Raw genomic sequence first — 27,547 nt, 5'->3', positions numbered from 1 at the left:
GATCAACAGTTAAAATGCAGGGCAGAAAAGTAAAAAATATATCAGTACAAAATGGGGTGAGGGAATAATATATATATCTCACAGCTAACAATTACTACCACTATTCTAAATGTCTTATGTTTATGTCCATTTTATAGATGGGGGAAACCAAGACACAAAGAGTTAAATAAAAAGTTTAAGTATATTATGTAAAGTTACAAAGATAGTCCATTAAAGAACTAAAACATCTATTTCAAGCTTGGAAGGGTGAATGTAGTATAAATCAGCTAAAGTCACATTTGATAGTCAACAGATATTATCTACGATTGATAAATCAACTCATTATTATATGATAATCATACAATCATTAATCATATAAAATTATGATACTATCATATGGTAACCACATCACAGAATACTCATCTTTACAGAGAACTGCCTCAGTAGTCAGACTGGGAGGGGTGAGTGTTGGTATGGCAAGAAGGATTAGTGATCATGGCTTTTTATCCTACACTCTTTTCTGTACTATTTATTGTGCTGTATTTGTAATAATTTGATAAAAATACAATGGAACAAAAATAAGGTGCTACTACTAATTCTTCAATAGCACCATCAGGCTTACAAAATAAGTTCTCTTCATTCTTTCTCTATATCGTCCCTCAAATTACCCCTTACATTTTTCATTTTATAGCACAAAAAAGATTCTGTATCACTGAGTTTACTTTAATGAATTTGCCTATTCATTGTTCTCCCCACTCCTGCATTCTCTTCTACACATACCTTCCAACAGAGATCCTTATATGCGCTTTTTAAAATGGTGAAATTATTCAAGAATTTATTTTAAAAGTACTGAGTTGAATGGAAATAATAGGATTCAAAGGATTATTAACATAATTACAATCATGTACAGACAAAAAGGAATGGAAGAAAATATGAAACATTTTTAATATTTTAACAGTTTTTAATGTTTTAGTTGTATATTTTCTGTTGGGGGGAGGTTCTTTCATTATTTACCACACTGCATCTCCAGCTTTACCCAAGTATCACTAACCTCAAGCATTTGAAGTAACCTTCTCTGACTAATAATAATTTTAAAAATAGCAGCTAACATTTATTTAGCACTTATATGGCCAAGCACGGTTCTAAGAAATTTATATATACCAACTCAATTAATCCTCACAGGACCCCTAAAAGGTAAATATACTACCTTTGTTATTTATGTTTTACGGAAGAATAAATAGGTAATTTGTCCAAGGTTACACAGCAGAACTGAGATTTGATCCCAGGCAGTCTGGCTCCAGTCTTGTACTCTTAATCCATACAGTACCATACTGCCTCTCAACTCTGCACCACTGCCATCTACTTATTCTAAAGTGGTTTTTCCCAAAATCTTTCAATAAAATAGCTATTTCAAAAGAGAATTTTTTTTGTTTTTATGTTATCACTTTCTGAATATCCAATACACCCGACACACTTCCAGGTGTCTGCCTATCCCAGTTAAAGGGGTGTAATATCCCTATCCATTCAAAGTTTGACAAACTACATGTAAATAAAGCACACACAGAGTGAGTCAAACTAATCTTTGAAATAATCAAGCTCAAAACAATACAGCTATTTTTCGCTAATGAATTATAAAAAATTAAAAGAAACAAGAAAAAAAAATCCACAGGTCCTGCTTATTTCTGTTGTTCTTAAAGCAAAGACTTCCTGAATACAAAAGCTGAAATCTTCATGTACACTTCAGGTATAAAGACAAAATAAAATTTCCAATTTTTGCACTAGTATTAATCACACTATGGAAAAACACGTCTGGTGTGGTTTCTGAGGCATGTGCCGCTGAGTATTTCAGAAGGTCCCAGCAGGGCTGTGCTCTGCATGTCTGTCAAGAGTGGCTGCGATGGAGGAGGAGGAGGACTCAGCTCACCGGCTCCCACTGGCGCCATCAAAACGACAACTACTTACAGAGCTGCTTACTCTTGACGAGAAAGACCAGAAGACTGGCACAAAAGATTTTTTAAAGGTATAAAGAAGAAGCCACAAGAAGACGAGTAGAAGGGGCAGAGATGCAGCACAGTCAAGACCCCTGGGTGGGCAACCCACAAACGGGAGGATAATTACAATTGCAGAGGTTCTCCACAGGAGAGAGGACAAGCCCCACAGCAGGATCCCTAGCCTGGGGACCCCTGCACTGGGAAGACATTTGGCTTTTTAAGGGCACGCTTTCAGGAGAACCAGAGGGCTGTGGGAAACAGAGACTCCACGCTTAAAGGGCATATACAAAATCTCACACACTCTGGCATCCAGGGCAGAAGCAGTAATTTGAAAGGAGCCTGAGTCAGACCCACCCGTTGATCTTCAAGAGCCTCCTGGAGAGGCAGGAGGCAAATGGAGCCCACCCTGGGCTAAGAGACACTGGCAGCAGCCATTTTGGGGAGCTCACTCTACCAGGAGGACACTCGCCCTGGTAAGTGCCATTCTGGAATCCTCCCTCTAGCTTACTGGCACCAGGACCCAGGCCCGCCCTAGCAGGCCAAGTTTTAGGACCCCTTGGGTCCCTCAGGCAGCATCCAGGGATCTTGCCCCACCCACCAGCAAGCTGACACCAATTTCCAGGACATGCTGGACACCAAAGCCAGCTGTGCCAGGAACCAGCTCTGCCCACTGGGGGTCTAATACCAACTCTGGGGAACCCCAGGGCCCTGCAGCCAGAAACGCTGGGACCCGGCTCCACCCAGCAGCAGACCAGCACTAGGCCCAGGACCCTCTGGGATCTGGGCCCTTTCCACCAGCAGGCCGACACTACATCCGGGACCTCTGGTCCCACAGCCTGCTCCCCCAGACCCAGCTCTGCCCACCAGAAGGCCAGCACTAGCCCCCTTAACCCTGCTGCATGTTGTATATGAAAGTTGTTAAAGAGAGTAAATCCTAAGGGTTCTCATCACAAGGAAAAATAATTTTTTCTATGTCTTTAATTGTTTATTTATGATGGATGTTCACTAAACTTACTGTAGTAAGCACTTCATAATGCATATAAGTCAAATATTATGCTGTATACAAACTTACACAGTGCTGTATGTCAATTATATCTCAATAAAACTGGAAGAAAAGAAACATGTTTATATTATTTGGATTCTAAATACTGATTTACACATTTTTCTATATAGGAAATGAAATACCTTAGTCACTCTGAACCTGAAGTCCTACAAAAGCTGAGACTCCAGTAAATTAATTTTCAACATCATGAGACTTAAATAGTCACAGTAAACTAAAACCCAAACTTTTTCATACTCCAATATTACTACACTGTCCCAGTATAGATCTCTAGGCCCCTTCAGAACAGCCTTTCTTTGGACAGAAGGAATTTTTTTAAAAGGTCTCTATTGTCAACTCACACTACGAAAAATGTACCCATTCATAGTAATCTTTATATTACGCTTACTGCCAAATAAACATTCCATATTTGTTTCTTGGCTCACCACTTCCCCACTTTTATAGGGGTTGATTATTTTTCTTTTTTTTTTTTTGAGTCAGCTGTAGGAAGGGAAGGAAATTTCTGTAGTGCCTTTTGAGAGTCAAATGAATTAATGCTTATTTTACTTAAATGCAAAGAGATAAACCAATCCAGATTTTATACACAAAAACCTTACAGTTATCTTTGAAACCCTATATATGAGCAAAGCAATGTAAAACATAATTTAAAATGTAAAAGTAATTTTACCTTTTATTAATATCTTCATCTGCAAATCCTGTGGGAATGAGAGAGAAATATTTTCCCATCTTTAGCCATAGGTTAGATTTGGGAATCCAGCCATTGTGTGCATGAATAGCATGGATTTTAGCAAGCTGACGTGCTATAAGCCTGTTTAAAAACAAAACAGCATAAAAAAGAAAGTGTTAAGAACCATACAGTTCATATCTACTCATAGGTAAACTAAAATAACTAGGGCGCCTTTATCTTATAACATGATTTATTTTTACCATATACAAGATTCAAAATAATATGGCAAGTCAACTCTCACAAGGAGAGGCAAACAAATGTTTAAAGCATAAGTAGGAAGAAACACCTAAAATTAATACAGTAATTAAATATTGTGTCCAAAAGGGACTGAGTGTCTGGATATAGGCAGCCTATTTTGAATATACAATGTTTGTGACCAGCAGAACAATACACGACTATAAATGATTTCAAGGCACGTATTAGATATTAATCACTGATGCATTTAAATTACAGAGTCATTTTAATTTTGAGCTTTTGAAGTCACTGAAGTTAAAGGGCAAAAGGGGCTAAAGTAAAAAGGTAAATGCGCAGATAAATAGGTTCTATGAGTTAATTTCTGTGTGTTGTTAACAACAAATACTCTGAATAAACGTTAGGATTTTATGATGTCAGAATCAATACTGATATAACAACAAAATAGTTTGAAGCTGTGTAGTATATTTGTGTCCACACCATTTTTGTATCTGCAGAACCTAGTACAGCAAATGCTAATGGAGGAATAAGCATACCAAATAGAAATAAGAACTAAATTACCATATAGTCCATAGAATAGTAGGTAGAAACATGACTTAACAATAATCTACAAATAAAAGAACTTAAAACTGGCAAATTTTCAAGATGCTAACAATCTAATGTAATGTTCCTCAAAGTACAGTCCTAGGACCTACAACATAGCACCACCTAGGAATTTCTAAGGTTCCACCTCGGATCCACTGAATCATAATCTCTATGGGTAGGCCCCAGCACTGCATTTTAAACAAGATTTCCAGGTGATCCTAATTCACTGTATAATTTGAGAGGCACTAATATAATGCTCCAATTCTGCTTCTGAAGTCACTGAGGTTAAAGGGCAAAAGGGACTAAAGTAAAAAGGTAAGCGGGCAGATAAATAGGTTCAGAGAGTTAATTCCTATAACTGTAACAAGGTCTCTGAACAAACATTAGCTTGGCTATGTACTAAAATCAATCTTTGGAAACTTAAAAAAAAAAAAAAGAAAGAAAGAAAATAATACAGAGGCCTGGGTATTACCCTGAGAAATTAATTGGTTTGGGGTGCAGCCAGGGCGTCAAGATATTTTAAAAGCTTCCCAGATGACTAATACACAAAAACCGCTTAACTAAGTACACAGGGAATCTAGCATTGTAGTAATCCTTCACCAATCTGTGATTAAATAACACACTTTTATTATATTTTTATACTACAGTGAATATTCTCATCGATCTAGTTTTATTATTTAATAAGAGTCCTGACTTTCCTTTGGAGAAACTTCCATCCCCCTCACTTTTAGTTCACTTTTGGTTCAGTCAGAGCTCATCTCAATCCTAACTCCCTATCCCCCTGGCACCACTAACTTTAGGAGCAAAGAGATGACATAGACTTGCCCAGAGCATTCCATCCTTCAGGCCAGAGTGATCGGTTCAGGGCATATTACCCAAGCTAGGCCAAAAAGATTTGATCCCAAGACTTTGGTTGAAGCTACTGACTTTGGTTGAGGCGATCAGAAAAGGAGGGACACACTCCCCACACTGCAAATTGATTAGATAAACCTGTAACTGCTAAGAATCATAATTGTCACTCCTTAGAAAAGTCTGCCAGAATAAAAAAGGTGACACAACAAAACAGACAGTGATATTCCTAATGGCGCTATTAGAGTCCCTGGATCCACCCATGCTTGAACTTCGTATTCTCAGATATATGAATCGACAAATTCCTCCTTCTTTGAGTCAGTCTGAATTTTCAAATTATTATTCTCAATAAGTCCTAATGCATCTCAGAAGTGTTTAGGCATTACTGCAAGTGAGTTTCAGTTCTACTACAAGAAATATTTGATGTTTTGTTTGAAAGGACACAGCATTAAAGAACCAATAGATTGACTAATATTCTTCATCTTTCAGTTTGGATGACTGTAATTCAGCTGACCACATCTCATTTGATGTTTGATGATCTAAAAAATATTTCACAGTAGGGGAAAATGCTCAATGCCTATTAGGAGCAGAAAACTGCTATTGGTCTGACAGTACTTGATGCAACGAAAAGGGGTCTATAGGACATAGCCCTTGCAAATCTTTGATACCCAAAGCTGTAACTGAATTAGCCGTTACCCTACTGATTCTCTCATGTACCCAGGTACAGAAATTGGTGAGTTTCTCTTGTCTTCAGAGTACCACTGGATTTTATTACTGAATTTAAAATAAGTAATAAAATATTTGTAATGCTGTTCTTTAACCCACCTAAATTTTTAAAGAGAAACCTGCTTATATTGTTATTCTGAAGCTTAAAGTTTACATGTAGATCACATTCAGCAAGCTCCTCAGCCTAAAACTGCTGCCAAGTGTAGTGTCTGATGCATTCAATATTTTCTCCTTGTTTTCTACTCTGGAAAATAAGTATGATGAGGTTTCACTGTAATTGAGTAAAATTTGCTTTTGGCCTTTATTTTGATGATTAAGTTAGGATTCTATGGATGCTGAAGTTATGTGAAAGGAGAGACATAGATATATCTGAGAATATCTTTCACCTTTAAGGCACTGCATTCTTGTCTAAAATGGAAAATTTGGCGGATTTGAGAATAAAATATAATTGAGTATGCAACCATGTGAAGAATAAATCTTATTTTTGGGGGGAAAAAAGAATCCTAATGCATTACCAAAATATTAAAATCTGTGATCTTTTTAGGTATGTGTGTTTTGGTCCATACTTCTGAAATTACCAAATAAACATTTTTATATAAATTAAATAATTATTGCTTAAATGATCTTCCCCAAGACCATATACTCTACAAGAATATAGGAAAAAAATCTATTTTTATATCAATCTCTCATACAGTATTTGCATAAAAAGCTAGGCCCAAATGAACATGTAGTACTTTAAGCATCAGGAACCTTCATGATAATAAAAGTGATAATAAAATCAAAACAAAGGAGAGTACAAATATACGCATATATACATGCAAACACACATATACATACACAGATGTGTATGTGTGTGTGACACATATATATTTGAAGCCACTAAAAACTGGTTTTAAAACTTTAAGGAGGGGAATTGGAACAAAAGGCCTGAAGAAAGGTAATCCATGTTACATAAAACTCAAGGGGCAATCTATATCAACAGAACATTATGACCTAGAAATGTTTACTCAACAAATGAGACCAGTGATTCAGAAGAAGGGTCACATATTAGAACAGGTATTTAATACCAAAAAATTTTATTTGCTGTTTTAAAAATAAATAATAATGCCTATTTTTTATAGTTTTACCCCAGAGTTTGTATGAGACCCTGATTTGCAAAACACAAAATGTAGTCTCAGAAGTTGTCCAAATATAAGTTATTTAGCTAGGAGTGAATGGAATGACAATTCTAAGGTAAATACTTCAAAATGGCCACAACTCCAAGGGGTTCTTACACGTTAATGGAATCTGTTGAACATGAATAGCTGCTACAAGAAAAAGCACCTACTAATTTTGATTGTCTTGACTCTTTTGGCAGAAAGGTGGCTAACTGGAGCTGAGCCAGGATTTGAACTGATGATGTGATGCAAAGGCCAAGGCCTTTCCACTATAATATACTGCAGTAACACTGCACAGAATTAGTTGGGTTTTCTTCTGACTTTTCCCTTGTATTTTAAGTCTAAACTTAAGCAAATCATTTCATTTCTCTGAGTCTCAGATTTCTTACAAGGAAAATCAAATTACTGGCGTAATCTTAAAGCTCTCCTTCAAACCTGACATGATATGCCCCTGAATACCAGAAAAAAATTTACATAAACATTTACTCAATTTGGAGATTTAAGTTCAATAATGACAACAGGAATTTCACATTCATATTCATATACAAAGATCCTGTAGACTAACTTCCCATTTCATACCAATTTCCTACTAGGTATAATAGAAATGTTAAATATATATAAACTATGGAGTGAAAGGCAAATTTTCCAAATTTGATTTTGATTTTTATCAAAAATTATCAAATATTTTCTCCTTTGAACAAATTTCTGAAATTACAAGTGAAATTATAAAAACTATTTTATATGCAATTTTAAAAACATTTCTGCATAACGTGATATAAACCTACTCAAATGGAAAACAAACTAAATTATTAACAACCACCATACAACAGCAAAATTAATATTTGCAAAAAAACTACACCAAAAATTAAGAGCTAATGATTAATATCTTCTAAAGTAAACTATAGATATTTACCTTATCTACAGGTGCACTGTTAAAATAGAATTCGATTATATAAGGGACAAAGTTAATGTTAAATGATAACATCATGCTTACATAATAGGTAAAAATATATTCAGAAGAGTGTTTAAAATGTAACATTTTCCTATGTAATTAAAAAAAATAGCAGCAAATAATAATAGTATAGTTGACATTGCTTTATCAATACTACTGATAAATACTACCACTAAGTTATCATACAAGGGGCAAAGACCATGCCTTATTCTTCTATCCTAGCATTCAGCACTAAAAGGAGGTACTTAACAGATATTTGATGAATAAGAATCATCATCTTGGCAACAGACTCAGGATACATTTAGAAACTTACCATAGGATTCTACCACTATTAGAGTTTTTCTCTGGTGGATTAAAATTTATCCTGGTTTTAAAAAAATCTCATATAATAAGAACTGTGCCAAAATTAATGCCTAGCTATAGAAAAACAAAATGACCATCCATTTGAAATACTGCCTGTCCTTTAACAAGACACATCTTGTATAATAAGCCTTTTTTGCAAAATCTAGGATTCAAGTCAATTTCTACAGGTCTCAGAACTACCAGTGTATCTTTTCTGTAGCAAAATTAACAAGGAAAGGAAGAAAATCTATTATACAAATATCCTCGTGGAAATAACAAGTATAGTTCAACTGCAAGCATAGCAGCTACATACTTAAAAACTAGGCTTTGCTAAGAGATTTTAAAAATTAAATAAGTCCTACTTACAAGTTCCATACTCATCTAAAATTTTTGATAAATTGGTGTTGAACAAAACACGCAATTTGTGAAGGATGGCTTTGTTAGGAAAATTTATGGTTTTTACTAGTAAATGAATTCACCAAAGTTGCAGAACACAAAATCAACACATAAAATACATTGCAGTTCTACATAATTGATGAACAATCCAAAAAGGAAATTAAGAAAACAATTCCATTTACAATAGCAACAAAAAGAATAAAATACTTAGGAATAAAGTTAACCGAGGTAAAAGATTTCTATACTTAAAACTACAAAATGTTCCTGAAAATAATTAAATACAGAAATAAATGGAAAGACATTCCATGTTTGTGGACTGGAAGACTTAATATTGCTAAGGTGTCAATACTACCCAAAGTGATCTTTAAATTCAATACAATCCCTATCAAAATCCCAACAGCATTTTTTGCATAAACAGAAAAAAATCCACCCTAAAATTCAAATGTAATTTTAAGGAACCCCAGATAGCTAAAACAAGCTGGAGAAAGAAGAATAAAGTTGGAAGTCTCACACTTCCTGATTTCAAAACTTATTACAAAGCTACAGTTATCAAAACAGAGCAGCACTTGCATAGCCTCAGACATACAGACAAATGGAATAGACAGCTCCAAAATAAACCCTCCAATTTATGATCAAATGATTTTCAATAAGGATGCCAAAAACCATTCAATGGCAAAGGACAGTCTTTTCCACAGCTGGTGCTGGAAAAACAGGATATCCACATGTAAAAGAAAGACATTCCTTAATCCTTTCCTTAAATCATACATAAAAATTAACTCAAAGTGGATCAAAAATCTAAATGTAAGAGCTAAAAAAACTATAAAACCCTTAGAAGAAAACATAGGAGAAAAGCTTCATGACACAGAACTTGGTAACAATTTCTTGGATATGACACCAATAGCACAGACAATAAAAGTAAAAACAGATAAACTGGACTACATACATCAAAATTTAGAACTGTGCATCAACGGACAAAATCAACAGAGTGAAAAGGCAACCCATGGAATTAAGTATTTGTAAGTCATATATGTGATAAGGAGTTAATATCCAGAATACATAAAGTACTCTTACATCTAGACAACAAAAAAAAAGTCCCATTAGAAAATTGGAAGAGGACTTGAAATGACATTTCCCCCAAGAAGATACACAAATGGCCGAGAAGCATAAGAAATGACGCTAAACGTGACTAATCATTAGGGAAATAGAAATCATAACCACAATGAGATACCACCTCCTTGCAATTAGGATGGCTACTATCAAAAAAACAAAATAATAAGTGTTGGCAAGGACTTGTAGAAACTGGAACCCTTGTGCACTGTTGGTGGGAATGTAAATTGGTGCAGCCACTATGGGAAACAGTAAGGCAGTTCCTAAAAATATTAAAAATAGAATGACCATATGATCCAGCAATTCCACTTCTGATTATATACCCAAAGGAATTGAAAACAGGGTCTCAAAAAGATATTTGCACACCCATGTTCATAACAGTATTATTCACAACAGTGAAGAAGTATCAACAGAAGTGACCCAAATGTCCATCCATGGATTAATGAGTAAACAAAACACGGCCTACATATAAAATGGAATATTACTCAGCCTTAAAAAGGAAGGAAATTCTGACACACGCTACAACGTGGATGAACCCTGAAGACATTATGCTAAGTGAAATAAGCCAGTCACAAAAAGACAAAAAGGTATGATTCCACTTACATAAGGTACCTAGAGCAGTCAAATTCATGCAGACAGAAAGTAAGATCGTTGCCAAGGCTGGGGGTAGGGGAGAATGGGAAGTTGTTGTTTAATGGATATAAAATTTTAGTTTTGCAAGACGAAAAGAACTGTGGAGACTGGCTGCACAGCAATGTGAATGTACTGAACACTATGGAACTGTATACTTAAAAAATGATTAAGATGGGAAATTTTGTTATGTGTATTTTATCACAATTAAAAATAAAAAATGTTAACTAAATTAATTAAATGGTCATAAGAAAGAATACAGTTCTTAAAAAGAACTGTATTAGAGCAATTCAATTGTTTTCTATTAGTAAATTTTATGTACAACAGAGAAAAAACTAGGTAATAAAAAATTAAGATTTCTGATTTTCACTATAATAGATTGGTCCTTCTTCTACCTAGTCTCAGTAAGATAAGGTTTTACTGCACTAACATCAAGGCAAATGGTACTGTAAATTCTATACTCAATAAAGCCAAATGTTTGAAAATCTCAAGGCTGCAGAGAATCTCCTCAAACACCCACTAATACTCACTAATTGCTCCTCTCTTGGAAGCTTTTTAAAAATTATAATAACAGGCATTTTTTTGAAACTGGAAAAAAAAAATCCCTAATCCTACCATCCCAACAGAATTTATTTCTTTTTTACAAACTCCCTTTGAGTTTTCACATAAGCAAATTATTTCCTGATTGTAGCCACAGTTCAACTAGTAAGCTGATATTTTTCCTCTTAGTCCTGCATCAGACATCCTGTATGTTTTAGACAATATGAGTTGTTATGACACAATCAAGCATATGACTTTCTTCTATGACTTACTATATAATGCCCTATTGATTTCCGAAAGACAACATTACCAATTTTACTTGCAACTCACAGTGTATCAGTTCCACTACAAAACCCTCAGCACTGGAAGTTGGTGTTTTTTAGTTATGCTTCTTGATAAGTGAGCAATAACTCATTTTAAATTGCATTTCTCCCATTATGTCTGTTGCTGAGTGGCTTTAATTATACTTCAGCCAGTATTCCCAGCAAGAGGCAAGTTTTAGAGAAATACTTGATAAGAAAATTCCTAAACACCTTAATTTGAATTAAAAAAAAATTTAAAGGTCTCTGCAATACTTGATTGCTACACAAAAGTTCAAATAAAAAAGATCATGATAAACTTCCATAAGTTGAATTACTAGTTAAGCATTAGCTTGATGCTATTCGTCTTTACCTATCATCTCCCTCAGACTCCTCCATGCTCTGCCTCATCCTTTAAAATCCAATTCAAATGTTACCTCAGTTAAACACTGCCTAATTTCCCAACTATACCACAGTAAATTATTTGTACTTTTTTTGAAAACCTTTTCTGTTCCTCTGTGTATACTATTTACCTTATTTTTTCCCCAAGGTTACTGTCTGTCACAGACTGTAAATTACTAGTAGAGCAGCTGACTGAATCATTTTTCCTCCCCTAGACTACATTAAACATAAATACATTCCAGTGCCTTTTATATTCAAAGTAGATACTCTTTATTATAATCATAATACAGGCAAGTAGCTACGTCTGAAGAAGCCAAAGCAAGAGAATACTGTGAACTTTGATCTATGGCTCAAGACCCTTTCAGGAAGTTTGTGAGGTTAAAACTATTTTCATAAAGTATTATTTACCTTTTTCACTCTCATGTTCTAACAAGTGTACAGTACAGTTTTGAGAAGCTACGTGAAGTGGTGTGATGATGTCATCATGTTGACCGACAGCTAAAAGGACATGCACTTGATAATCTTTCATTCTAAAAACTTTGTGTTCTAATTTCTAACATAGTAAACACTGATAAATATAATTCACATAAACAGAAGCTCTTTGGGTCCTCAATAACCTTTTAAGAGTTGTAAAAGGGTCTTGAGACCGAAATGTTTGAGAACTTTTGATTTAAACTATCAATGAACTTGCTGCTTTCAAATCAAGCCCAAAAGAAAATTTCAGCAATTTTAGAAAAATGATCAAGCATATGCAAGACATTATTCTTATAGAAAACATAGTACTTTGAATTAAATAATTTTTAAGTTTAAAAAGTAACAAAGGCGTGTTAACAGAATTAAGACTCATAGTAAGCAAGAACTCTGAAACTATGAGCAGCTGAGTAACGAAACTTAGTAATAAGAAATGTGTAATGCTTTGATTCAAGCACTACTTTAAAAAATTGAGAAGCCTTGACCTTCTGCAACAGGCTAATCCAAAACCTCTCGCAGTCCTTTCTTTTGCAAAGAGTTAACTATGAGAATTCAGAAAAAAGGAATGTTTTTTCTTTAGCAAAAATAAAACAAAACCCGAACAAAAGAAAGTTTCTAAATTAACCAAATAGTTGCCTAAAGAAAGAAAAGGCAGTTTTAAAAAACATTTCCTTAATACTCTTATTTTTCAAAAGGACAAATTATTTAGGAAAAGAAATGTACCTGAAAATGGCGGGGTTGCAGACATGCTTTGGATCCAATGCTTCTCCCTGTATAAATTCATAGCACAGTCCATTATTGAAGGTACAGTAGAGTTGTGGTGCACAGCCGTGAGCCTGCAACACTCGGAAACTCTTCACTTCCTCATCCCGATCAACTAACAACTCAGTCTTATTGCCATAAATTCGCACCAGGACTACATCCTCCATTGTATTACCCACGTAACAGCCAATAAGTTTGTTTGTGATTCCATCTGTGAAAAGCTGCCCAAAAAAAAAAGAAAAAATGGGGGAAAAACAATTATTTACTTTTAATGAAGGAATAGGAGATAACTTGAAAATCATTAAATACTGATTGAAAGAAAATATCTACTTAATATAACTTTTGAATACAATTTTGCCTAACATGTCTATAATTTTAACTGTAGATTTAAACAAAACAGAATACCACTGTTTACTATGTTGTGTTGTACAACAAACACGTTCTCTCTCTCCTATATCTAAATAGATTGGAAAGTCTCTGAAGACAGGGAAAGTGGCTCTCTTGCTAGCGTAGTATAATGATATAAAAAAGTCTTTAATAATGTTCATAAGTTTAAATATACAAATATAATATACCATAATTTATATTATGGTAAATCTCCAATTTATAAAAAACTCAACTTTAAATGTTATTTCCAAAGATTACTTAACATAATATGTATAAAAAATTGTTTTAAGTATTCAGGTTATAATAATTTAAACTTAATGCTACAGCTAAAAAAAAAAAAGAAGCACAACCTTAGTTAGAGGAAGATAGAGATTTCTCAGGTATTTTCTAAAAGGGAGTTTGAGGACTCTTCAAGAGTCTTAAGTACTTAAAGTCCTTTTTAGATTTGAGCACAATGGTATATTAAAAAGTAAACAGATGATTAGCAATATTAGTTCTCTAAGTCTATTCAAAATTGTAGCTTTCATTTTCCTCTACACTACTTTGACACTAAAACTAATTTTCTATTTACCCAATTATAACTCAGAGCTTTTGGAGGCTCTCAGTGGAATAAAGGGATAAAAGTTAAAAAGTGAAAGTAAGCGTTAAGGACATTTTTCCAAAGACAACTGGGAAAGAACAGGAATAATGCACAAAGAATAAGTTTTAAATGTATACACATTTAACTAATGCCTGAGAAAGAAGGTAAACGTTTCTGTTTTGATAAGATTGTTGTAATGATAAATGACATCTGAAAAGGCTTTAGATCTTAAGCTGAAATTTGAAAGAAAGTATTTATGTATCCTTATTCACCTTTGAATATCTATGTTTTTTGGGTATGCAGAGACATACAAACTTTGCTTTCCACGTAGATTTCAAAAAGATGGTATGTAGGGAGACACTGACAAGAAGCATATGTCCTTAAACTAAACTCCATTGTTTTATTAAAATCTATGTTGAAAGCATGTTGTTTCCTATTAAAATGCCACAACAACTCACACATATTATTCTGTAACTCCTCCACATGTCATGTAGAGATGAAGTATTTCAATTATTGTAATGAAGTTTGAGAAGCTAACATTCTGAAATGCTTGTAATGAAAGACATTCTACACTCCTCAAAAGCCAGGAGTGAAATCTATGTTTTCTACATCCTCCTAACAAATAGTAAGGACTTAATACTTAAATACTAGCTTGTCTTCTTGATCTAGCTTATAACAAATTCATTCTTTCACTTTTGCCTATAATAATAAATTTCTTTAATTGTGCACGCTACATTGTACATTTATGTGTACATGCAGAAACATACATACAAAGACATATGCACTTAAAAAGGCTAGAAATGGATAACATTACGGGATAAGATTATTGAATACTATATAGACATTTATAAGTATAACATAGAGTCACAACTCCAATGACACTAACCCTAACATACTCTGTTGCACAAAACAGCCACATATTTGCAATGAAATGATAGTCACAATAAACCCCTGGAGCAAAAAAATAAATATATGAATAACTTCATTTACAAAAGTAGTTTATGTATAAATAAGGATAAAAATGTCTGCAAAGATATCCAATAAAATATTAGGTAGTTTAAATCTTGTCTCCTGTTTTCTTATTTCTCTCTAAGTAGTTTAAATTTTTCTCGTTTGGCTTATATATGTTTTCTCACTTCTTTTTTTTTTCCCGTAATCAATCTAGTTTACATGTGAAAAAATTAAAATAGTGAGAAAAACGAAAGGGGCTAGGAACTGACATGGCACGTACAGCAAGGCCTGGAGATTCTGCTGAACATAAGCAATTTCATAGAACATCAATATCAGATGAGGCCACTCTGTGACCATAATGCATCAAGACAAAAACAAAGTCACTCTGTAATCATGTCTGAACAAAGACAAAACTATGCATTTTTTCCAAACCACAAAAATGACCAAGCACTCCCCTATTCTGGCTAATGTGAGGGACTGCCGTTCCTTTTCCAGGAACAGCTTTGGTCCTGCTTCATTCCTCCAGTCCTCTAGGTAAGATAAGTTACCCACACAGTTGTAGACTTGCCCCACTTCCTTCCTGACAACACCCAAATCCAGAGGAAAGCCTTGCTTCCTTGAACCTTCTCCCAAATCACCAAATTCAAATCTTATACGAAGTCCTTTCTAACACCCACATACTGAGAGCCCCACCATTCCCCATGGAATAAGTCTTCCTTAAGGAAGGAGTAATAAACCCAATTTGTTCGGCTTATCCTAATGATCTCTTGATGGAGATTTCTGACTTTAAAGATGTATGGTTCCCACCTCATATATAAACCAACAATTAATTCAAGGTGCTTCAGCCTTCTGAAACACACATTTAAAAACATACTAGGCATATGCTAGGTATGTGTACTATACTAGATATATACTAGAAATATAAAATTCCACCTCAGTGGAGGGGGGACAAAACTACAAATCTCATGGAGCTCCTTTTCACACGGTTTATCCTGCACTGTTTGTCAAGTATTTAAGATAATACCAGTTCAGAGGATGAGCTACAGAGCAACACTGCTTGACTATAAATTCTAGCTGTGTCATCTGTAAGCTGAGTGACTTTAGGCAAGTCACTTACCTGTATGTGCTTCATTCATCTCATGTTTAATATCAGCACATTAGAATCTGCTTTATAGGTTTTTATGAGAATGACTTAATATACACGAAAGCACAACAGTTCCTGACACAAACTAAGCTCTTATCAAATATGTAGATAACTACATATTTAAATTTGAACACAAGACAGAAAAATAATTCATGATGAGATCATAAAAGTTAATAATTAAGACAACATCTATGTTATAGATTAGCCCTAGACTGTATGCTGCTGCACTGGTACCACCTAGCAAACCTTGAAAGCAAGACCCAAAGATGCAAACTATTCCCAAAGAACTACAAACACTATCGAGTGCCTAACAAGGTAAAATTCACAATGTCTAATATCCAATTAAGGATTATTCAGCATGGGGAAATCCCTGGCGGTCCAGCAGTTAGGACTCTGCGCTCTCATTGCCGAGGGTGCAGTTTCAATCCCTGCTCGGGGAACTAAGATCTCACAGGCTGGGTGAAGCGGCCAAAAAGAAAAAGATTATCAGGCATGCAAAAAGGGCAGAAAAATACAACCCACAATGGGGAGTGAAAGGGGGGTCAATTAATTGAAACCAACCAGAACTGACACAGATGTTAGAATTAGCAGGTGTTAAAACTGTATTCCAAGAAAAAAGTGTGTTGTATTCTTACAACAAAAAATTAAGCAGAGTCGCTGAAGACATAAAAAAGACCCAAATTAAACTTCTCAAGATGTCTCAAGGGAAAACACACTTAGTTGGGATTTAACACTAGGTTAGGTAGTGGAAAAAACAATTTAGCAAATTTGAAGACATAGGAATAGAAACTATGCAAAACAAAATACAGAGGGAAACATGAATTATCAAAGAGAGAGAGAGAAGAGCATCCATTAGCTGAGAGACTACATATAAAATTTGAGTCCTCAAAGAAAGGAAAAAAGAGAACAGAAACATTTTTAAAGAAATGACAGTCAAAAGTTTTCCAAATTTGATGACAACCTATAAACTCAAGATCCAAGAAGCTCAACAAGCCCAAGCCAAAGAAACATGAAGAAAACTACACCAAGGCACCTCATAATAAAACTGCTTAAAACCAGAGATAAATCATTTAATGGTACCAATTCATTTTAATCTTCCATTCACTCAGGCACATTTCAGTCACCTTGACCCCTCCCTCTCCATCCCCCACATAAAATGTTTTCTTCCTAGGTAATTCTTAAATCCACTCCTGTTTCTCCATCCCCTTGTCAATCTCCTATCTGCAGTATTTTAATAACCTCATTGGTCTCTCTTACGCCAGTTTAACCACCTTCCCACCTTCCCAAAAAATTCACTCACTAACTGCCACCAAAATAATCCATCTAAAATACAAACATGAACATGATGACTGGCAATCTTCAACTGACTCCACACTGTTTAGAGGATAAAGTTTAAGTTCCTTAGGGTGTACAAGTTCCACAATACCTCCCAAGTTACCTAGTGATCTACCTGACAAATTCACCCTTCTTTTCCTTCGCCTCACTAACTTCTAACTTCCTTCAAAATTCCAACACAGGAGTTATAACCTCCAGGAGACAATTCCTAAACTCAGATAAGACATAAATACTTCTCAGTGCTTGCTAGTGACCTATATATGGCATTACTAAAATGCACTGAAGGGACTTCCCTGGCGGTCCTGTGGTTAAGACTCCACAGTCCTAATGCAGGGGGCACAGGTTCAATCCCTGGTCGAGAAACTAAGATCCCACATGTTGCACAGCACAGCCAAAAACAAAAACAAAGTACTGTAATTTCTTAATTATATTTGCCACTCCATATTTACTGTGAGTTCCTCTGAGATTTGGAACACACAGAAAGAAGAAAAAATAAAGGTGAAAAACAGGAATATAAAAGATGGGTCAAAGAGGAAAAAAAAGTATGATGGTACAGTGAAAAACTCAACCATATAAGTAGTTACATTAAATGTAAAAGAACTAAATAATCCAATTAAAAAACTATGGCGGCGCAGTGGTTGAGAGTCCACCTGCCGACGCAGGGGACACGGGTTCGTGCCCCGGTCCGGGAAGATCCCACATGCCGCAGAGCGGCTAGGCCCGTGGGCCATGGCCACTGAGCCTGCGCGTCCGGAGCCTGTGCTCCGCAACGGGAGAGGCCACAATGGGGAGAGGCCCGCGTACCGCAAAAAAAAAAAAAATGACTATATGCTACTTTTTAGAAGACACATGTAAAAGAAAGCTGATGTAGTTACACCATATCAGACAAAATAGATCCTAATGATACATTCCAGGAGATAAAAAGGGATGTTTTATAATTAGAAAAGGATTGAGCCATCAAGAAGATACAAGAATTCTAAATTGAGTGCATGCAATAACATAACTTCAAAATACATATAGCAAAAACTGACAGACTAAACAAATTCCACAATAACTGTCTGAAACTTGAGCACATCTCTAAGAGCTGATTTTTTAAAAACAGGGAAAAATCATTACATATACAAAAGAGCTAAGCAATAGAATTAAAAATCCAACTTAACTGACATACACAGAACACTGTACCCAGCAAGAGAATACGCATCCTTTTCAAGTATATATAAAATATTACCAAAATTGACTATAGGCTTGATTATAAAACAAGCCTCAATAAATATCAAAGGATTAAAATCATTCAGAGTACCTTCTCAAGCTACACTGAATATGAACTAGACATCAATAACACACCACACATACACGTATATACACCTCAAATAAAATGGTTAAGATAGTAAATTTTAGGTTTTGTTTTTTTACCACAATAAAGAAAAAAAACCCTTAATATTCTCCCACTTACTTGAAGTGAAGCAATGCACATCTAAATAATCCACTGGATAAAGAAAAAACTACAATAACTAGAAAGCATTCTAAACTGAATGATAATAAAGTCATATTAAAACCTGTGGGCGCTTATGGGGACACGTAAATAAAAATATTAAAAATAAAAAAGGCAGGGAGGGCTTCCCTGGTGGCGCAGTGGTTGGGAGTCCGCCTGCCGATGCGGGGGGCGCGGGTTCGAGCCCCGGTCCGGGAGGGTCCCGCGTGCTGTGGAGTGGCTGGGCCCGTGGCCGCTGGGCCTGTGCGTCCGGAGCCTGTGCTCCACGGCAGGAGAGGCCACAGCAGTGAGAGGCCCGTGTACCGCAAAAAAAAAAAGGCAGGGCTTCCCTGGTGACACAGTGGTTGAGAGTCCGCCTGCCGATGCAGGGCACACGGGTTCGTGCCCCGGTGCAGGAAGATCCCACATGCCGCGGAGCGGCTGGGCCCGTGAGCCATGGCCGCTGAGCCTGCGTGTCCGGAGCCTGTGCTCCGCAACGGGAGAGGCCACAGCAGTGAGAGGCCCGTGTACCGCAAAAAAAAAAAAGGCAGGGCTTCCCTGGTGGCACAGTGGTTAAGAGTCCGCCTGCCGATGCAGGGCACACGGGTTCGTGCCCCAGTGCAGGAAGATCCCACATGCCGTGGAGCAGCTAGGCCTGTGAGCCATGGCTGCTGAGCCTGTGCTCCGCAACGGGAGAGGCCCGCGTGCCGCAAAAAAGAAAAATAAATAAATAAATAAAACAAAAAAGGCAGAAAATCAGTGATCTTAGCTTCTAGCTCAAGAAGCTAGAAAAATAACAGTCAATTAACCTTCGATTAAAAAGAATTAGGAAGAAAACAAAAGGGCAAAGTTATCAATAAAACAGAAAAACTCAACAGTCAAAAACTGTTCTTAAGGACTTCCCCGGCAGTCCAGTGGTTAAGACTCCGTGCTTCCAATGAGGGGGTGCGGGTTCGATCCCCAGTAGGGAAACTAAGATCCCACAAGCCACAGTGGTGCAGCCAAAAAAACACAAACGAACAAAAAAAATACTTCTTTGACGATAAAGTTGATAACTTCCAAGCAAAATCATCAAGGAAAAAAGATACTAATTATCAATAAAGAAGTAAACTTTATTACAGTACAGAAATATATTACTATAAACAACTCTTCCAAAAACAGACAAAAAAGAAAGAGATCTCAACTTGATACCAAAACTTGTCAAGGACATTACAAGGAAGGAAAATTACAGACCACTCCCTCTCATAGTTGGAAAAATCCTAATCAAAATATTGGCAACCGATACAATGATATATAAAAAGGAGACTACATCACAACAAAATGGGGTTTACTCCAGGAACACAGTGGTTCTTAATAAATTGTTTTAAAACGTCATTGTAATTGAGCTCAATAACAGAAAAATGGAGGCAAATCATGTAACCATCATGAGCTGCAGAAAAGTACTTGATAAAATTCAACATTCATTCATGATGAAAATACTTAGCAAGCCAAGAATAAAATGAAACTTCCTTAATCTGACAGAGTATCCAAAGAAAACCTACAGCAAACATCATACCTAATAATAAACTATTGAAAATGTTCTCCTTCAGAATGGGAACAAGGCAGGGATGCCCACTATCACCTCTTATTTCAATATTGTGATGATGTCCTAGCCAGTGTAGTAAGACAAAACAGCAAGGGGTGGAGTCAAGATGGCAGACTAGCAGGATGCAGAATTCACATCCCTGAACAACTAGGGCAGCTACCAGGCACCAGTGGGTGACCATGGACACCTAAGGGGACAGGAGGAACCCCCAGCAACTGGATGGGGTGTGGGGGGGAGTGGGGGGGAGGAGAAGTGGAGGTGGGACAGGACTGGTGCCCCTGAGGGGTGACTGGGGGAGGGGAAGGGATCCCACGTCTGAAGGGGGAAATTGGGGGGCCACTGGGAGAACAGAGGGTCAAAAGGGAGCATGGCCAGGTTTCCCCTGCCCACTTTGGCCCCCAGGAGCCTGCTGAGATCCCAGGCCTGATCCTCTGCCCACCTAGGCCCCCTCCAGGAACGTGGGTCCTGAGGGAGTGGGAGGGAGGGAAGGGGAGCAAAAGTAAAGGCCGGATCTAGGGGACCCGCACCCCTGAGGGGTGGCTGAGGAAGGGGAGGAGTTCCTACACCCAGCAGGACCCTCCCACGGTTAGGGGTCCAGCGGGGACAGGGGAGACGTTGGGGGAAACCCAAGAGGAGGTGGGGCATGGAGGAACGGAAGGGAGTGCAGCCAGCGCTTTCCCTGTCCACATTCCACATAGGCACCAGGGAGCCTGTTGGGCTCCTGGGCCTAATCCTCTGCCCTTGGAGCCTCCCTCCTGCCATGCAGAACCCAAGCCCTGCCCCTACACCCCCACCCAGGGCTCCACCTCTACATTCGGAGACCCCCTCTGAGACCCGCTCCAACCACGCTGGGCCTAAACCCCACCCACACACCCTCACCCAGGGCCTTACCTCCAAATTCCATAACTCCACACTCCAGAGGCCCCCCTTTGGACATGCTGCCTCTCCCCTTCCATGCAGGTCCTAAGCAGAGGCCCCACCCCATGCTTGAATGTCACCCAGCCTAGGCTCCGCCCCCAAGGCCTTTTCCGGCTGCAGGGTGTGGGTCCTGAGCCTAAGACCCCCACTCCCACCACTAGGTCCTGCTCCACCCTAAACCCCACCCCTGCGTAAGTTCCACCCCACCCACCCACCTAAACTCCGCCCCCCCCAGAGCCAAAGCTTTTTATTTTTTTTCCTCTTTTAGATTGGGGTTCTGTTTTACCTTGTCGTTGATTCACTGTTGTTGATTCATTTATATTTTTTCTAATAAATCTTTTATCTTTCTGCTCTTATTTTATTTATACTTTGTTATTGTTCTGCTCCTTTTGGCTTGTTCCCCCCCCCCTTTTTTTTCTGTTGTGGTTTTGTTTTACCTTCTTGCAGTTGTTTTAATTATATTTTTATTTTTCCTAATGTATTTTTTATCTTTCTAACTTTATTTTGTTTTTATTCTTTGTTATTGTACTGCTTTTTTGGGTTTTTTTTTTGCCACACAATGCAGCTTGCAGGATCTTGGTTCCCAGGCCGGAGGTTGGTCCTGAGCTCCCGTGGTGGGAGCGCCGAGTCCAAACCGCTGGACTAACAGAGAACATCAGACCCCAGGGAATATTAATCAGAGTAAGGGCTCCCGGAGGTCCTCATCTCAGCACCAAGACCCAGCTCTATCCAACTGCAGGAATATAGCCCCACACATTTAAAAAAAAAACAAAAAAAACAAAAAAAGGCTTCCCTGGTGGCACAGTGGTTGAGAGTCCGCCTGCCAATGCAGGGGACACGGGTTCGTGCCCCAATCCGGGAAGAGCCCACATGCCGCAGAGCGGCTGGGCCCATGGGCCATGGCCGCTGAGCCTGCACATCTGGAGCCTTTGCTCCACAAGGGGAGAGGCCACAGCAGTGAGAGGCCTGCGTACCGCAAGAAAAAAAAAAATGTTACAGAAGAAGAAGCAAAGCAAAAATCTACGACACCAAATAAATGAAGATGAAATAAGCAACCTACCTGTAAAAAATTCAGAGTAATGGTAGTAAAGATGATCCAAAATCTCGGAAATAGAATGGAGAAAATAAAACATTTAACAAGGATCTAGCAGAACTGAAGAGCAAAGAAACAGTGATGAACAACATAATAACTGAAATTAAAAATACTCTAGAAGGAATCAATAGCAGAATTACTTAAGGCAGAGGAACACATAAGTGAGCTGGACGATAAAATGATGGAGATAATTGCCAGGGAGCAGAATAAAGAAAAAAGAACAGAAAGAATTGAGGACAGTCTCAGAGACCTCTGGGACAATATTAAACGGACCAACATTCAAATTATAGGGGTCCCATAAGAAGAAGATAAAAAGAAAGGGTCTGAGAAAATATTTGAAGAGATTATAGTCAAAAACGTCCCTAACATGGGAAAGGAAATAGTCAATCAAGTCCAGGAAGCACAGAGAGCCCCATATAGGATAAATCCAAAGAGAAACATGCCGAGACACATATTAATCAAACTATCAAAAATTAAATACAAAGAAAAAATATTAAAAGCAGCAAGGGAAAAGTAACAAATAACATACAAGCGAATCCTCGTAATTTCTCTAAGCGGGAAACACAAAAGAAGAAAAAGACCCACAAAAACAAACCCAAATCAACTAAGAAAATGGTAATAGGAACATATATATTGATAATCACCTTGAATGTAAATGGATTAAATGCTCCAACCAAAAGACATAGGCTGGCTGAACGGATACAAAAACAAGACTCATATATATGCCGTCTACAATAAACCCCCTTCAGACCTAGGGACACATACAGACTGAAAGTGAGGGGATGGAAAAAGATATTCCATGCAAATAGAAATCACTAGAAACGTGGAGTAGCAATACTCATATCAGATAAAATAGACCTTAAAATAAAGACAGTTACAAGAGATAAAGAAGGACACTACATAATGATCAAGGGATCAATCCAAGAAGAAAACATAACAATTATAAATATTTATGCACCCAACATAGGAGCACCTCAATGTATAAGGCAAATGCTAACAGCCATAAAAGGAAAAATCGACAGTAACACAATAATAGTGGGGAACTTTAACACCTCACTACACACCAATAGAAAGATCATCCAGACAGAAAATAAATAAGGAAACACAAGCTTTAAATGACACAACAGACTAGATAGACGTAATTGATATTTTTAGGACATTCCACCCGAAGGCAAAAGTACACTTTCTTCTCAAGTGCACACAGTACATTCTCCAGAATAGATCACATCTTGGGTCACAAATCAAGCCTTGGAAAATGTAAGAAAACTGAAATCGTATCAAGCATCTTTTCTGAACACAATGCTATGAGATTAGAAATCAATTACAGGAAATAAACAGTAAAAGCCACAAACACACAGAGGCTAAACAGTGCACTGCTAAATAACCAAGATCACTGAAGAAATCAAAGAGGAAATCAAAAAATACCTATAAACAAATAACAATGAAAACACAACGATCTAATACCTATGGGACATAGCAAAAGCAGTTCCAAGAGGGAAGTTCACAGCAATTCAAGCTCACTACAAAAAACAAGAAAAATCTCAAATAAACAATCTAACCTTACACCTAAAGCAAGTAGAAAAAGAAGAACAAACAAAACCCAAAGTTAGTAGAAGGAAAGAAACCACAAAGATCAGAGCAGAAATAAATGAAATGGAAACAAAGAAAACAATAGCAAAGATCAATAAAACTAAAAGCTGGTTCCCTGAGAAGATAAACAAAATTGATAAACCTTTGGCCAGACTCATCAAGAAAAAAGGAGAGAGGACTCAAATCAATAAAATTAGAAATGAAAAAGGAGAGATTATAACTGACACCACAGAAATACAAAGGATCATAAGAGACTACTACAAGCAACCATATGCCAATAAAATGGACAACCCAAAAGAAATGATCGAATTCTTGGAAAAGTACAAACTTCCAAGACTGAACCAGGAGGAATTAGAAAATATAAACAGACCAATCACAGTTCAATCTTCCAGCAAACAAAAGTCCAGGACCAGACGGTTTAATGGGAGAATTTTATCAAACATTTAGAGAAGAGTTAACCCCTATCCTTCTCAAACTCTTGCAAAAAAAAAAAATTGCGGAGGAAAAAAAAAAAACTGCAGAGGGAGGAACACTCCCAAACTCCTTCTATGAGGCCATAATCACCTTGATATCAAAACCAGACAAAGATATCACACACACAAAAAAGATTACAGGCCAAAATCACTGATGAACACAGACGTAAAAATCCTCAACAAAATACTAGCAAACAGAATCCAACAACACATTTAAAGGATCATACACCATGATCAAGTGGGATTTATCCCAGGGATGTAAGGATTCCTCCATATATGCAAGACAATCAATGTGATATACCATATTAACAAATTAAAGAATAAAAACCATATGATCATCTCAATAGATGCAGAAAAAGCTTTTGACAAAATTCAACACCCATTTATGATAAAAACTCTCCAGAAAGCGGGTATAGAGGGAAGCTACCTCAAAATAATAAAAGCCATATATGACAAACCCACAGCAAACATCATTCTCAATGGTGAAACACTGAAAGCATTTCCTCTAAGATCGGGAACAAGACAAGGATGCCCACTCTTGCCACTATTATTCAACATAGTATTGGAAGTCGTAGCCACAGCAATCAGAGAAGAAAAAGAAACAAAAGGAATACAAATGGGAAAAGAAGAATTAAAACTGTCACTGTTTGCAGGTGACATGATATTATACATAGAAAATCCTAAAGATGCCACCTGAAAACTACTACTACTAATCAATGAATTTGTAAGGTTGCAGGATACAAAACTAATGCACAGAAATCTCTTGCATTCCTATACACTAACAATGAAAGATCAGAAAGAGAAATTAAGGAAACAATCCCATTTACCATCACAACAAAAAAGAATCAAATACCTAAGAATAAATCTACCTAAGGAAGCAAAAGACCTGTACTCAGAAAACTATAAAACACTGATGAAAGAAATCAAAAATAACATAAACAGATGGAGAGATATACCATGCTCCTGGATTGGAAGAATCAATATTGTGAAAATGACTCTACTACCCAAAGCAATCTGCAGATTCAATGCAATCCCTATCAAATTACCAATGGCAGTTTTCACAGAACTAGAACAAGAAATTTTACAATTTGTATGGAAACACAAAAGACCCCGAATAGCCAAAGCAACCTTAAGAAAGAAAAACGTAGCTGGAGGAATCAGGCTCCCTGACTTCAGACTATACTACAAAGCTACAGTAATCAAGACAGTATGGTATTGGCACAAACACAGAAATATAGATCAATGGAACAGGACAGAAAGCCCAGAGATAACCCCACGCACATATGGTCACCTCATCTTTGACAAAGGAGGCAAGAATATACAATGGAGAAAAGACAGACTCTTCAATAAGTGGTGCTGGAAAAAATGGACAGCTACACATAAAAGAATGAAATTAAAACACCCCCTAACACCATACACAACAATAAACTCAAAGTGGATTAAGGACCTAAATGTAAGGCCAGACACTATAAAACTCTTAGAGGAAAACACAGGCAGAACAATCTATGACATAAATCACAGCAAGATCCTTTTGATCCACCTCCTAGAGAAATGGAAATAAAAACAAAACTAAACAAATGGGACCTAATGAAACTTAAAAGCTTTTGCACAGCAAAGGAAAGCATAAACAAGTGAAAAGACAACCCTCAGAATGGGAGAAAATATTTGCAAATGAAGCAACTGACAAAGGATTAATCTCCAAAATATACAAGCAGCTCATGTAGCTCAATATCAAAAAACAAACCCAATCCAAAAATGGGTGGAAGACCTAAATAGACTTTTCTCCAAGGAAGACACAGATGGCCAACAAATACATGAAAAGATGCTCAACATCACTAATCATTAGAGAAATGCAAATCAAAACTACAATGAGGTATCACCTCACACTGGTTAGAATGGCCATCATCAAAAAATCTACAAACAGGGCTTCCCGGGTGGCGCAGTGGTTGACAGTCCGCTTGCCGATGCGAGGGATGCGGGTTCGTGCCCCGGTCCAGGATGATCCCGCGTGCCGCAGAGCCGCTGGGCCCGTGAGCCATGGCCACTGAGCCTGCGCGTCCAGAGTCTGTGCTCCGCGGTGGGAGAGACCGCAGCAGTGAGAGGCCCGTGTACCGCAAAAAAAAAAAAAAAAAATCTACAAACAATAAATGCTGGAGAAGGTGTGGAGAAAAGGGAACCCTCCTGCACTGTTGGTGGGAATGTAAACTGATACAGCCACTATGGAGAACAGTATGGAGGTTCCTTAAGAAACTAAAAATAGAACTACCATAGGACCCAGCAATCCCACTACTGGGCATACACCCTGAGAAAACCATAATTCAAAAACAGACATGTACCACAATATTCATTGCAGCACTATTTATAATAGCCAAGACATGAAAACAACCTAGATGTCCATCAGCAGATGAATGGATAAAGAAGATGTGGCACACATATACAATGGAATATCAACCATAAAAAGGAACGAAATTGAGTTATTTGTAGTGGAGTGGATGGACGAAGAATCTGTCATACAGAGTGAAGTAAGTCAGAAAGAGAAAAACGAATTATCGTATGCTAACGCATATATATGGAATTTTAAAAAGCAGTACTGATGAACATAGTGACAGGGCAGGAATAAAGAGGCAGACGTAGAGAACGGACTTGAGGGCATGGGTGGGGGAAGGGGAAGCTGGGATGAAGTGAGACAGTAGCACTGACATATACGCTACCAAATGTAAGGCTAGTGGGAAGCTGCTGCATGGCACAGAGAGATCAGCTTGGCGCTTTGTGACGATAGAGGGATGGGATAGGGAGGGTGGGAGGAAGGCTCAAGAGGAAGGGGCTATGGGGATATATGCATACGTATAGCTG

General features: G+C 37.3%; 1 protein-coding gene across 1 annotated transcript in view; it reads right to left on the bottom strand.

Annotated features, from left to right (window-relative positions):
- Positions 1-27,547, bottom strand: part of ETNK1 (ethanolamine kinase 1) — a 73,020-nt gene that overhangs the window by 31,850 nt on the left and 13,623 nt on the right. The window contains exons 2-3 of the mRNA XM_022577769.3: positions 13,129-13,388; positions 3,698-3,838 (exon numbers count right to left, since the gene is read on the bottom strand). Coding sequence (XP_022433477.1) covers positions 3,698-3,838; positions 13,129-13,388 — 401 coding nt within the window. The remainder of the gene's footprint in view (positions 1-3,697; positions 3,839-13,128; positions 13,389-27,547) is intronic.

Source organism: Delphinapterus leucas, chromosome 11, assembly GCF_059928025.1.
Source record: "Delphinapterus leucas isolate spDelLeu-1000000601 "Yukka" chromosome 11, BTC_Dleu_Yukka2, whole genome shotgun sequence".
NCBI classification, from domain to species: Eukaryota; Metazoa; Chordata; class Mammalia; order Artiodactyla; family Monodontidae; genus Delphinapterus; species Delphinapterus leucas.
The sequence above is the reverse complement of the archived record's forward strand: the minus strand, read 5'-3'. Positions and strand labels throughout refer to the sequence as shown.